The sequence below is a fragment of the Falco naumanni genome, chromosome 5 (genome assembly GCF_017639655.2).
Source record: "Falco naumanni isolate bFalNau1 chromosome 5, bFalNau1.pat, whole genome shotgun sequence".
NCBI classification, from domain to species: domain Eukaryota; kingdom Metazoa; phylum Chordata; class Aves; order Falconiformes; family Falconidae; genus Falco; species Falco naumanni.
Genome location: NC_054058.1, coordinates 69,195,651 through 69,210,408, shown reverse-complemented (window position 1 = coordinate 69,210,408; position 14,758 = coordinate 69,195,651). Strand labels below are relative to the sequence as shown.

Here is a 14,758-nt window from a genome sequence, read left to right as displayed (position 1 = left end):
GGCGGTACCCGACGTGTTCACTGTTTTCCAACTAAAGCAGCAGAATGGCAGCATTGCTTTGTGTTTCTTAAAAGATGAAACTCTGCTTACGTACCCCAGACTGCTGTTTCCATTTATGTGTCTCATTAACTGGACACATTCCTTTCATTTTGCCCAGATCGTTCCAAACTCCAAACCTGTTCTTCAAGGACAGGCAGCTTATTCTACCTTCCATCAATGGCACATCTAAGAAGTGCTCTCTGGGACTGGTCTTCTGCAAATTCTTTCCTTCCTTCCTTCTGGCAACACTTACCCAGGATGTCAGAGAGATGAGAGGAACTGCTCACTCTTGGCAGGAAGGTGAGGGACTAAACCCCCATTTCCCAAGAGTGGAGAGCCACCAATCCCATCCTGTTGCAACTGAGCTAATCTATATTGAGTTATTCAAGAGCACAGGAGCCAGCAGGAATGTCAGCAGGAAGGAGCAGGCATTCCATTCAGGGCAGCCCACCTCCAGCTGGGAAGGACACTTGCCTGACCGCCACCACCACATAACCTCTGTCTCAAGCAGACAGAAGAACTGGTGCCACGAGTAAAGCATGACTCCCAAATGGCACCGGATAGCCTGTCTTGGGTCCATATGCTGTTGCTGGAGAAGGGGAGGTGTTTGAGAACTGGATGAGCTTCAGATTTCCCTCTGAAGAGGATTCCTGCTGATCACCTCTCCCACTGACAGGGAGGTATGTTGGTCTGGATTTCCCACTGGGGCCAGGCAGCTAAAAGCTCGGTGAGGCAGCACGTAGGCTAATCATCATGTTCATTGTCCCATCCCCTCTCCCTCACAGGGAATATTGCCAGGCCTAGCACTGGCCCCGATGGATCTCATGCAGTGTACACTCCCAGACGGACACGAAGCCCAGCTGGCCTTGCACCCACTGTAACAGTGCATTTCCTCTGCTTCTCTAGCACGAAATCACCACGTGAAGGAGCTCCTACAGCTTTACCACAGTCACGCCCACATGACACAGAGTGTCCCTGGCTGCCTCCAGGTCCCATCTACGAAGAGCTGACCAGAAGCCTGAGAAAGCTCCAGCTGTATTGCCTGTCCTGCTCACTAGTTTAAGCCCACAAGCGTGCAGGTCTGCACCCACCCTCCTTGCACACCACTCAGCCTCTGGGTGCAGATGGGCCCTAGCAGAATTTCCCAGTGGGAATGCAGATTACTAGTCAGAGTCACTCCAAAATGTCATGAGCGTTCTGCCCTGTCCAAGACTACCTCCTCTGTGAAGGAAGGTGCCCTCAACGCGTACCAGCTGGGAGCACTGACTGTCATACTACAGAACCACAAAATATGTGGACAGCTACAAGCCAAAGTATCCGTTCAATAACTGATCAAAATGACCAAGCTGCAAACAGAAAATTTACTAACATTTGCAAAGAACATTTTCCCTCCAAAGCTAATGAAACATCTTACTTTATGAACAAGTTTGCTAACAAGCTGTATAAACACAGATCATGTTTCCCACTTGTCAAATTTTGTTTTGGAAACACGGACAGGACAGGTCCTTGGGGTGTGATACCCTTGCCAGCTCTTCCAGAAGATCTTTCCTGCCAGTCTCCACAAAGACTGGCAAATGCAGTTTGGCTATATGAAACTTTTCATTGGGCATGTAGCTCAAATACAGGCTGTACGGTTTTTTGAGTTTAGGAATCATTTTCTGAAATGCTGGTGGTTTCAATAAGAAGCTGCTGGTTCCAATAGTTCACAAACTGCCTCCTACCACCACTAACTCTATGTTCACTACACAATTATCGTAATTCCAGGAAAAAAGTCTTGGTATTTGGCTGTTTCCCAAATATGCAGAATAGTACTTGTTTACTTCACAAAGGGATGGACAGACACCCTGTGAAGCCCTTCAGATGCTACAGTGGTGGGGACCATCCTACATCTAGGGTCTCTTCATCAACATTAGCACCCTGCAGATGCTGGTTTTTAATCAGAGCAAAATAACAGCAGTACTGGGCCTAATTTAGTGCAGCAGGGTCCGTTATGTGTTGGTATGCCCAACAGTGCAGCTCAAAACGCAGCCCCAGTTGCCAAAGCCAGTTGTGGGATCGTTCTCTGAGCCACCTCTGAAGAACAACAGTGTTAATGTTGCAATGCTGTGACATTAGGACTGTGCTTTTATACTGCATTTTGCACTTGGAGGATCTTGAAACTTTTAGAAAATATTCACAGTGTTATAGTGTTTACAGTATAGTTTTACTTCTAGGAAAATGAGATACTAATGTCCATTTGCTGTTGGTGTTTGGCTGGAGATGTGGTGGTTTAAAGACACAGGCAAAAGAGGTTGGAGATGAGCAGATAAAAGTCATATCTTTTATATGATTAGCTGTTAGAGTTTGAAAAATGAGATAAGCTTTTGGGCACACAAACCTACCCTGAGGCTGGTATCATGAGCATCACCACATTTATACTGAATGTATTTAATCACAAACTTTAGTTCCTATGCCAAGAAGATAATGCATGACATTTAATAGAGACACTGGTTTTAGAGCATGTTATAATTGCCCTTCCACCTTTCCCTAACTCTCCAAGTCCACAGGCTATAAACCACCTTGCTTTTCCTTTTGGGACAAAAAATACTTTCACATCTTTCTTTCTTCCTCCCTCCTCTGTACAACATACCCTTCTACAGGAATTGGCTCCATTTTCCCTGAGAAACAGCCATCTTCTGTTTCAGAGATGATCAAACTGATGCATATCTAGTCAAACCCTGAGCAATAATTCTTGGCTTTGCCGTTAACTTTGAAGTTAACTGTGTCAGCACTGAAGCTTGTTTTCACCAACTACACCAGCTGGTCCAGTAAAAGATACTACTCGTACCTACCACATATGTATACAAAAATGAAATGAAACAAATCAGAACAATGATCTGTTATCGTGCTAAGCATCACCCAGAACTGAGCAAGGACTGATTAGCCTAACTGGATCCTGCCTTTTCTCCTGGGGTCCCTGTTTTGCAGCACCTGAAGGCAGCTTCATCCTAACAACGTTTGGGGAACGTTGTGTTGAGGCTGGTTTTGTGTCCAGTTGTAAATATGTAAGTGTCTCAACACACAGAATTGGACACCAAGGGCCACAGTCTAGTGACTCTCCATCACAAATGCTTCCACTGACGCTAAGAAGGGTATTTCTCATGAATAACCATAACAAACCTAGCCCTGCACACAAGAGGGATCTAATCTAATGATCGAATATTATGTCATAGTATCTAATTTATTTTAGATTTCTGTCTGGGTTCAAAGATATCACAGCAATTTATCTGGCCATACTACTAAGTTTTGAGAAGAACCTCCAGCAAAGACAAACTCAGTAACTTTTCTTTTGTACCGTTTTTTGTCAGAATACTGCAAGCATATGTCTCTTGCATCCTCCCTGCCCACAACGGCAGGCAGAGCCTTTCATCTACCGTCATTTTCTGAACCTTCAGACTGAAGGCAGCCAACTCACATGCTGTGCTGGCCAAACAGTGCTTGGAAATACTCTTGAGTATGATGATAGGAAATATGGAGTTAGCTGTAATGGATAATGCTGAAGGATCATAACTCTTCTCTACGTACACACACACACGCATACATATGCTCACACATACAGACATGCATGCGTATAAATATACACACATACATACTGTATCAGTGATGCTCCAAAATAAATAGAGTGCAGGGAAGAACTCGATAAGAGTTTGATTTAATGTTGTAAACATCAGCAGTTCCCTTCAGGAAGCCCTTTTCACACTTCAAACAACATTGTCTGAGAACTGAGCTCTTTGTAAACCATGTCCTTTCACTGGGTGGAAATTATTATCTGGCTCGTGCTCTCTGGCACATAATAGACACGCAGGGTCATGGTCACAATTTGCAGAGGCTCAAACCTTGCCAAAGCTTTGCAATTCTTCAGCGTAGGCGGGGATGGATGTCGGCATGTCCCAAGTGTCTGCTTTCCCTCTGCACAAGCAGTGGGGAAAGGCAAGGGCCATGCTCGTACCTGCTGACACAGGTGCCTAATTTAGGTGCCAAAACCTCCTTCTCCCTTATACAGCCTATACAGGTAGGTGACACTTACATCACAATTTAGATGTCCCAAGTTGCCTTTGATGCCATAACCAGCTTCAGCACACAGCTCTAAATCCCATTTCAGATCACTTGGGTAATGCATGACAGAGCAAATAAATTCATGGCACACCTTCCAACTCCTATACTAATTTCTGAACTGCTGGACCTTCTCCTCACCCTCTGAGGACTATTTTCTCTCCCTCTGACCCGAGCCTGCAGGCTGACTTTGGGGCTGCAGGGCCCAGCTTTACTTGATGCGGAGCGCAGTCTGGTCCCAATAGCTGGAAAAAACAGGTCCTCGGGTTTCTGCTGCTCGCCTTTAATCGCTCAGCTTGAGAGACTGCCCTAAACAGGATGTGGGTTCTGACATGGCGATATATTCAATAAACTTAATTGCTGTCATTAATATGAGCTAGGGAAACATTAAAATGTATCAAGCTGCAGCAAAATTACCCCGCTCTTTTGTTACCTTCATTTTCCACATCCTTTTCGAAAAGTCACAGTGGATCAACTAAGCAGAACATTGTGCCTCTGCAACACACTGTAAACAGTGCAAACCTCAGTGAAAGGTATGCTGTAAAATAAATAATTTTTCCAATGGAAAGCATAAGTCACCTGTGTATTAAACTGGAGAAATCTGTATAAACGCACAGATTGTACAGGCTGCGATGTAATCATTATACCAACAAGTCTTACATATTGTACTGTTTCAGCTACCATACTTCACTGCAATTATTGGCCTCCTTTTCTGCCAACTCCGAGTTTAACATACCGTCCCCCTGCCAAGGCCATTTGATTATAAATAGCAAAACATCACGTAAACGCAGGCATGTGGGGAGCAGATACAGCACAGAAAAGTGGGCCATTGGGAAGAAGTATTTACTTTTTTTAGGGTCTGATCCTGTACAAACATTAGTCATGTGAACAGCTGGCTATTCTAGAGCAGTTTCCCGAAATTCAAAGAGATTATAAACCTTAAAGGCACAAATGTAATATCATGCAAGATCCAGTTCTTGCAAGCTTTGCTGGGAAGTTTTTAATAAAAACATGATAATTAAAATAAGAGGTGTATTTTGGAATCAGTTTGTTCTTCACAGATGTTATATATTGAAACAACAAAATCTCATAGCCAGGTAGCCATCTCAAGCTATTTTTACCACTATCAGATTATATTGTATGTGTTAAGTACTCATGACTTGATAGATTTCTTCCTAGTCTGAGGTCAATCCAAATGATCGGCAGGGGCAGATTTCACAGGAGAAAGAAAAAAAGAAAGCTGGAAAATGTCGCTATGTGCAGCCACTGCATTGTATGTATTAATTATCTACCATTTACACAGCACCAGTCATTTGGGTAGCTGTCCCGCATTCTGCTGGTGAGACAAGGAGACAAACCCCAATTATCACTAAGGTCAGTGGCAAAACTCCCATTAGCCTCAGTGGAATCAGGATTTCACTTCATGCCAACCCTGGGGTTCACAGATGTTTCTCCAGTTACGTTGCTCTACAGAACCAGTTGTGCAGACAATAAAATACCTTTTTAGGGGATACGATTAAGGGCTGCTCAAAGTGTCAGCACTCTGCAAGAGCATATCATTTATGGGTGCGCTTGAAGTCTGCTCTGAGCACCTCCTCCCACTAAGCTTACACACCTCATTACTTTTGATCAGCCTGAGAGAAGGCAACACTACATAGGCACTGTGGAAGGAGATGTTGCTAATGGGGATGTACACTGAAAAACACACGCTCATGTGAAAAGGTGGGGTGGGATGGCCCCATTATAAAAGGTGTGGCACCCTCTCTCTGTTGGCTGAACACGTGCACCCTTATCTCCCACTGCTGAATGCAATCAGGAGAAAGAGGATCTCAAGCCTGGACTTGTTGGAAACTTAAATATGCCCAGGCTGAGAGAAGGACACAGCCGACCATTGAGAGGAAGCACAGCACTCTCCACCTCCTCCGCCAAAAAGCCCTTCCCCTCCTTCAAAGGGGAGGATGCCATTGTAACAGATATAATGGCCAGAAGGAGAAAAGAAGCAGTAAAAACCTCATTATTTCCTGGCGTAAGCAATCTGGGTGGAAAATGCTTCTTGAGCAATGGCTTGGCAAAAGGAGATCCTATCAGTAACTCTGAAATAACAGATAATAAATATGCAAGTAAGTAGCCTTGATTATCCAAACAGGCATTTATCACTACAAGTGATTCAACCCCTCAAAAACCTAATCACTGTATCGCTCTCTGGAAAGGGCTATAACTGCCGCATTTATGTTACAGGAAGCTTTTCAGAGCAAGAGGGAATAAGACATAGAACATTGCTCAAGAGCACACTGGGTGGGACAGAGGCAGACCTGAAGCCTTTGGAAATCTCCATGCCTTGCTTCCACTGTACAACTGTCCCGTAACTGACTGGCACATACTGTCCCTGTGTCAAAGGGAGGTGGGTTTGGGATGTTGGGTGGGAACTGTGAATATTTTAAGCCTCCCTACTTCAGTGCCATTTGCATGTCTGACATTTCAGATGTTGACCCTGAGCCATGCTTTCCACGGCTGGGAGTTTAACCTGCAAATGAACCACTGCCTTGCAAAGTCAGCCTGGCAGAAGAAGACTCCCTACCACAGAAATGGGGGAAAACCTTTTTTTGGGGGGGCTGCTTTTAAATGGAAGATTGGATTCTGTAGAAAATAGCAAAAATTATGGAGCAGTCTGTGAGTTTCCATTGGCCCCAGGCCATGATGTGCAAGAGAAAAAAAAAAGAGGGAAAAAAAAAGAGAATGAAAACACTTGATTATCATTTTGTTCCTTTTAGAGGGCCCAGAAGTTGTGTGTGTTACAAGTGCCACGTTTCTTTGTTGCACTCCAGCAACCAACACAGATGTAGTGGGGCCAAGAGCTGGATGCTTACGTATTGTGTATCTTGGATGTAAGGCTTTGGAAAATCTGCCTCTGAGTTATACAAATGGTCACCTCATTCTCTGCTGGGAGTAGCATTCCCATTGTTTATTCTATATTTCTAGTATTGACTTCTGTAACTTGTTTAATTTCCTGAGGCTCAGGTCAGTAGCATTTAGAATTTTTTTCTTTTCCATCTGACAAAAGCTGGATTTTGTTTCCCGAATATCCTTTTTGTCACACAGACAACACAGTTATTGATGGGGCATTGGAATAAGGTCAGGCCCAGGTCCTACCTTCTCCTCACCTATCATTTGTATTGATGCCAGTCACTGATGCAGCTAAAAACCATCTGTAAAATTCTTCTCGTTGTTGGCATGGGCGATGAAAAACAAGAATATTGCTTTCCTCAGTGATTTACACTGTCTTCTGCATCCCAAGTGTTTACTAATTTTTTTTTAATTGTAAACGCTGAGCCTCAATCTTCTCTACAGCCTGATTTGTGATCACAGTGACAACCTACAGCCAGACATTGGTACATCACACCCACTATGAAGAAATCAGTGCCATTTCACTCTATTTCTACCACTTGTGCAGTCATAACTTACTGAACGCCTTCATGAGTGCCAAATCATTAATTGATGATGAGGGTAATTTATTAGCAAGCCAGAATGGTAAAAACCTTTGAAAGTATTTACTTTCCATCTAGTCCCAGGACAGAACGCAGCAATGAGATGAGACAAACCAGTGAGGGTCTGAGAAAGAAATGTAAAGCCCTTGAAGCCCGACTTAAGTATTTGTTCTACAGCTGCAGCCATTAAGTTTTACTCTACTTTGAAATTTAATATGATTTTAAGCTGGGTACCAAGTTCTGTCCCCTCACGTCTGGAAAGGTTAAAGAGTGTGTCCAAAACCCACGTCTGCTGAGGAAGCAGAGATGACCAGCGCTCTGCTGATAAAGCTCCCTAGCCTCAGAGGGATACAGACTCCATCCTCCAGACAAATGTCTCCAGATCCCAGCTGGAAGCAGTGCTACCTTAAAACTCACCGACAACTTCTACACCCGTGCTTTTCTCACCATGTGTCTTGTAACTCAGCTATGCAACTCAACGCTGATCCCTGGGCTCAAATGGCATCACCAGGATGGTTTTGTGGTCCATCAAGCTGTTGAACTAGTTATGACACTGGACCAGTTGCTTTTCTGAGGTGCTACGGACACGGGAAAACCTTCTGCTCCCCTGCATGTACACAGCCTAATGCTCGTATCCAGCCAGTGCTCCAGAAACTGCAAAAGGAAACAGTATTTGCAGTAACTGCGATAGCAATGCACACTTGGGGTGAAAATGTTATGCCATTGACTCCTTTCTGTTGCAGCTATTATAACTATGAAAATAATATCTTGCGTCATATGGAATGATCCCTGCCCTAAAAGCCTTACATCCAGAGCCCATTTGTGGGTGCATCTGGCAGTGTGGGGTGATGCTCAGTCATGCAGAGTTGGTCAAAAGTACGTGAGCCACTCTTGTTTCAGCTACATAAACCTTGGGTAACATTGGTGAGGTCATCCATGTGCAAAGGCATCATCTAAGTTGAAGCACTTGAGGCCTACGTTACAAATACAGTCTGACCAGGGACTTTTCTGTAGTCACTGCAAGGAGATAGCATTGCTGTAACCCATTCAGACTGTCCCTCTCTAGGGTTTTCTATCTCTTCCGTTCAACAAGGGAGGATAAACAGCACGTGAAACCAGCTCCTTACTGCAAGCAGGAGGTGAACTGTCATCTGTGAAGCACAGGTGAGAACTTCCTACTTCATGGGATGCTCTTAAGTGCTCTGATATTGCTTTGGCAAGAACCTCATGAGCAGGTTGATACCCAGCTTTTTGTACAGCTGCAGAATTTGACCTTTGCCCCAAAATATGATTTCTGGGTTCAATCATTTTGGCATATCCCACTGCTACACTACAGTCAACATATATAATTCAGCATTTCACTGAATCTTTACACAGATACTCAATAGGTTGGTGCAGGAGATGAAAGACCCTCATGGTTTTCCAGGAAAATATGGAGGACAAAGGGAGGAGTTGTAAGAATAAAAGCATGGACTTATTTAGTAGAGGTTAGTACACAATGTGACTGAAAAAACACTTCCACCCATGAATGTAAAACGATGCTCTCTGTCCTGAGGGTTTCACACAGCAGTGACTGTTGCTTACCAAGGGTGTCGCGCTGCTTGCTCACAGGTGTATCTTTTATTAGGGTCCTTCTCCATCAAATTCCGAATGAAGTCTTTAGCTGTAAAAAAAGAGAGAATAATTTACAGCAATAGAGTTGATGCCCAGTTCTGTCGCCAGATGATCAGTCAACAGCACTGATCAGGCTACCAAGTGCTATCTGGCCACAGCACCAGAAAATGGCCCTGGGTCACTTCTCATTTATTGGTATAGATATAACCAAAGTGACTTAGGACCAAATCCAAGCTGTTCAGTATGGCAGGTAAAAGCTGAAGGCGTCTACTCCTGAAGGTATATTTAGGAGTGGGATGGAAAAATCAGAGTCAGCAGAGTACAGTCCTGCTGGCTTCAGGCTCCCCTGGCCAGCCAAGTACCTCTGACCATCCCAGTTGCTTGAATACAGCCACATCTGTCAGAGATGCTGGTAAACTGAGTGGGAAAGGCAAGGAGGAGGTCAGATGCCACAGTAAGAGGAGTTTCTCACTGCTTACTCCAAGCAATTACACACATGGGCAGCTGTGAGGACGTAATGCATATTTAAAAAACAAGTTACCAAGGAAAATGGACTCCCTTGAGCACGAGGTAGTGTGTTTTTAATCAAAATTATAATGGAAGGAAGGGAGATCAGAGCATGGCGTGCATCCAGTAGTTTCAGGACAGAGTGGCTGAAGGAGCCACAGCAAAGCCAAATATGGCAGGAAAATCTTTGTGCTGATTTAGGTGATGGACTTTCCCCCCAAATTCAAAGGGCTCTGCCAGCAGACCTTCATATTTTCTCTGAAAACCCCTATGGACTTAAAAAACCTTCTCATCACATATATTTTTAAGCAATCCATCACAATGGTATCTGGATCGCAGATGTAAACAGCATGAAATGTTTTTCTTTGTGGAGATAGCAGGATATAAAATCATCTTTAAAATAAACCACTTATTTTTATATCTTCCCTGCCTTAATCAGTAGTACTAACGAACCAGGAAACCACATTTCTCGGGATATTTTTGTATGACAAAATATTCCTAGAATTCTTTTCTTCTCCTACATGAAATGGCAGATGTTCCCCTGGCTTGGACAGAGCAAGGACACTGAGCTTGCATGACCTCTTGGAGACCACCCAGCATGCCAGTGACATGCAGGGTGCAATGCTGAACATGCCCCTGCTGTCACCCATAGACACTGATGCTGGCAGACCACGAGCCGTGCTGCAGCCAGAAGCCTTTAGGTGTATTTGCCTGTAACAGGTGGTATATCTGCCTCTACCAGGGCAACTAGAGCAGGGGCAGGCAGGCACCACAGGTTAAATGCCTTCTGGACTGGGTGGGGAACTGGATGAGCATATGGGCAGCTAGCTGGATCCAACCATGCAGACAGTAGTCCCAGTTTCTGAATTTGCTCACCCACCTCATTTGGAAGCCACTAATTTCTCGGGTCCTTTGCTGTATACACTGCAGGGCAGTGTCAGTAACAGAGCCAAACTAGCTTGCCACCTTATTATTAATGACACACAAACCATCTGCTTTTTATTTGGATATGATGGAGAAATTAAACTGCTTTGTCTTCTTGGGAAAGTATTCTGCTCTCTTCTTGTGTTCCAGCTACAATTTAGTCCTTTGTGTGTGGCCAGACAAAAAGGTACTTAATTTACTCCCCTGCAGAAATAAACTCCCGTAACTATCTGAGCTGAAAGAAATGCATGTTCCCAATGGCTTTCAGTTAAAAGGAGCTTCGCACATGATGAAGGGTGCATTCTCACACACAGAGGAGGAGATCTGCAACAGGCATACATGCATGCATGGTTGTGGCAATTAAATGAGCAGTAGCTTCTTACCGGACTCAGAGATGTCGTCCCAATACGGAGAGTCAAACTCATACTCCGCCTTAAGGATCTGCTCAAAGAGTTTGGAGTCATTTTCGTCATAGAAAGGGGGATACCCACAGAGCCTAATGGAGAATGAGAAAAGAGAGAGTGACCCTTGGACCCATCTCTGCCAGGAAGGTAAGAAAGAGGGAGGGGGAAGGAGAAACTCTTGCTTAAGACTTGCCTCAATAACTTTTCAAGCAGGCAAACCCTACCATGACAGGAGTTTGTTCAGGGACATGTAAACACACTTCTGAAGATTGGCACCATCCTGGACAAAGAGGAATTCTGTGTGGAAATCTGGTGCTGTTGATCCTACACTGACTCATGTAGATAGCCTGGCCTCCCTCTGCATGGTTTTGGGTGTTTAGCCAGAGGAATAGTTTTATTACACAGCCATGAGCCCTTCCATCTTCTCCTCTACATGTGGTAAGAGGAGCTTTCATGAGCCACACCCTACATCCACAGAGCCCCAGACCCTCTCATCCCTCAACACAACCATTCCCCACCCAGGAGTCTTGTCCATACTGGCTTCATCGCTCCCGTCGTCCTTCTGGACTGTTCTCACCCAATGCCTTACATTAAATTACATTACAAGCCACCTACACCAGCTTTATTGTCTCCCAGATGGCAGAGAGGCAGTGCGGTGGCTGTGCAGACCATAGAGACCATATCTCTATGAGAAGGTTTGCTGTACAACTGGGGAGCCATCGGCCATCTGCAGGGACTTCTTCTCCAGCACCACGGGGCGGAAGAGCTGGTGCAAAGCAGGACAAGGAGCCCCACAGAGCTATCAGGCAGCAGGCAGCATGCATCTGCAGGTTGTGCTGGACTCTGCATCCCCCAGGCACAATGAGGAGGGTGTCTGGGAGTCACTCCACCTCTGTAGCAGAGCCTGCCCGGGCTGCACGTGGGCATGCCAGTGGACATGCCATAGTTGCAGAGACACACGGAGAGCCTCTCTCCCTTTCTCACTTCCACAAGTGATTTTGCTGCCCACATCAAACTGCCTACTTTGCCTAAGGCTAACAACAGTCCTGTCCTGGTTTTCAGTATTTATAATCAGACTTCTTAGAAAACCTAGCCCCGGGACAGGCAGGACATTGGACGTTATTTGCCTAGTTTGAGCTAAGGCACTCAGGGTGCACCCTCCCAGTGCTGCAGACAGAAGGATGGCTGCTTCGCTGAGGCAGGGCTCCTCCAGCCCTGCGGACATGGGAAAACCACATCCAGCGCTGCGTTAAGCAAATGCAGGGATAAAAACGTGTGTGTCAGAGATCCCTCATGCCCAGCTGATGCTACACGCAGTAGTCTGTCCCCCCCTGTACAGACACGCCAGCAAAGACGGCCCTTCGTCAAGGTTTAATACCAATGTTGTAAAGTGTCAGATTTACCTCTGAGGCTGGTCCAAGACTCTTGCAAACCCATCCTGCTCACAGTGACACAGGCCTTTCTGCATCTGTTGTCTCGTGTAGAGATGATGCATTTTTTTCTCTTATCTCTAGTCTACGGTGTAAATTATTCCTTCCTATACTTCGCCAATTTTGAAATGATCTTTTCCCTACAGTTTTCTTAAACCCAGAGTCAATCAGCTTCGATAAAGCACTTAATGGGAGAGGCCCAGCCATTATAAACAGACTGAAGACCTAACTGAAAAACGACACTGTACCAACAACAAAGCAAGGGCAGGAGGGGAGGACTGTAAGAAATGAAATACTCCAGTTATTTATAACCCAAAGTCAGCCAGCCGCCCTGGAGGTTATTTGAACCAACTCAACACTTGAGGGTGAATGGAGCAATGTTTTATTAGCTCTGAAGAGCCAGTGTGCTTGACAAACAATTCAAAATACTGAGTGAGATCTTGATCTGCGTCAGTTCCATATTGACCTGGAAAAATTCTACTGAAATTTGCAGCATTATAATGAATCCACTATGGTTCAACTGAATCAGAAATCTCTTTTTATCTTGCAAAGCAGATGAGCCAGTCCTCATTTGTGTCTCACTGGATGACTGTCATTATCAAAAGCAAGTAAGATAACCTCATGCCAGACCAGCATTTACGTTCAGAGAAGGACCACATACCTACTTCATGGGCATGCACCTGTGCATGGGGCTTGATGCAGCAACCTCCATGTGAAACCCAGTGGTGGAAGTGGCATGTGAAAGGGCCATTAAAAATGGTGCACTTAAACAAATGCCAAAAAGCCACTATGCACCTGGATAATGGAGGAAAAGCATCTGGTAACCTAATGCAGAAACTGGGTCCACAACCAGGATCCAGCTCTACAGGTATCTGTAAAGAAATTGTATATAACTTGCTTTAATACAACAAATATCAGTGCTTACTCCCCACAGTCTTGTGGGGGGGATGCACACAAACTGATTTTCACTCTCGTCCTCTTTTGTCACAACCCTCAAGATTCTGGGTGCTTTACGGAGGGGTTTGGGAATGCTGGGGTTACCAGCACCAGCTCCGCAACTGTTAGGATGGCCACGGAGGTAGAGATGCCCAGACTGGAGGAAAACAGCTCCTCCAAAGGCACTCGGAGCCATCGCTCTGTCCCTTTTCCCTGGGGGACTCAGAGGCTCCATATAAGAAGCCTGACAGCCCTTCATTAATTTCTTGCCTTCCTCAGCACTTTCCTTACACAAAACCAAACTGCTCCGATAAAGCATTTTAAGGTGAGCAGAGAGCTCTGTGCATGTCAAGGCGCTGGCAGGCTGCTCCAGAGAGAGAAATAACTCCTTCAAAATGTGCACTGTGCTAATTACCTTGGCAAAGGTACAAGAGCACAAGTTAGGGCTGCTGTGATTTATACACGCTCATGGCGGCAAAAATGTAGGAGCAAACCACTGAGCAGCACAGAGCTGGAGGGCTACAACCCCACAATAGGGGGGAGAAGAGAGACGAATGCCAGCAGGAGCCCCAGCCTCTCCAGAGCCTTCCAGTCCCTTTCCTACACACATCCAGCTCTTCCCCTGCTCCTCTGCATGGCTTGAGTACCTACACGTCTGGAGTGTCTACCTTTGTGCCTGGGAGGTCATCACAGCCCATCGCAGCGGCGGCTGCCAGGAGGGCTGATGTTTGAGGACAGCTGATGTCATGCAGGACAATACCAGGACTGTTGATGGCTGGGCACAGGGCAGAAAACAGCTTCTTTTGGCACAGCTTTTCCCTTGCTAGTGAGAGCTTGAGAAGCGTTAGTCACTGTTATAGGTCATGGACAGGGATATCCCTCTAAACCAGCCCCCTGCCTGAGACCCGGGTGACTGCAGGGCAAGGGCTGGTCCTGGCTCAGCCAGGGATGGGGATGAACCTCCTGCACAGGGGGACCTAAGGATGTTCCTGCAGGAGGCAAATCATTGAGGACCTACACCAGCAAGCATGTGAGAAGGGAGCAAGCTCCTTAGTACAGAGGAGGTGGCATGTGGGAGGTGAACACCAAGGCATCTTGGCACAGGGAGGGGTTGGGAGCCAAAATGTAGGCCATCTTGCTGTCTTTTCCCTTAAAATCAGAGTTTAGGAAGACATAAAAGTTTTAACATTACTGGCTTTGCAGTAAGGGATGGGAAAGCCCCAGTAAATTAGCCTATCATGCAATTTATGGCTGGAGGGAATTTTGCTGGACTTCAGCAACTGGGCCATCTTCCAAAGTCCATAATAAGCTTTTGTTTAATTCAGAA

At 45.4% G+C, this 14,758-nt stretch overlaps 1 protein-coding gene across 3 annotated transcripts in view; it reads right to left on the bottom strand.

The window, feature by feature from the left end:
• Nucleotides 1–14,758, bottom strand: part of CAMK1D (calcium/calmodulin dependent protein kinase ID) — a 227,516-nt gene that overhangs the window by 13,865 nt on the left and 198,893 nt on the right. For all 3 annotated transcript variants that reach the window (XM_040595505.1, XM_040595506.1, XM_040595507.1), the window contains exons 7-8: nt 11,045–11,157; nt 9,201–9,279 (exon numbers count right to left, since the gene is read on the bottom strand). In XM_040595505.1, coding sequence (XP_040451439.1) covers nt 9,201–9,279; nt 11,045–11,157 — 192 coding nt within the window. The remainder of the gene's footprint in view (nt 1–9,200; nt 9,280–11,044; nt 11,158–14,758) is intronic.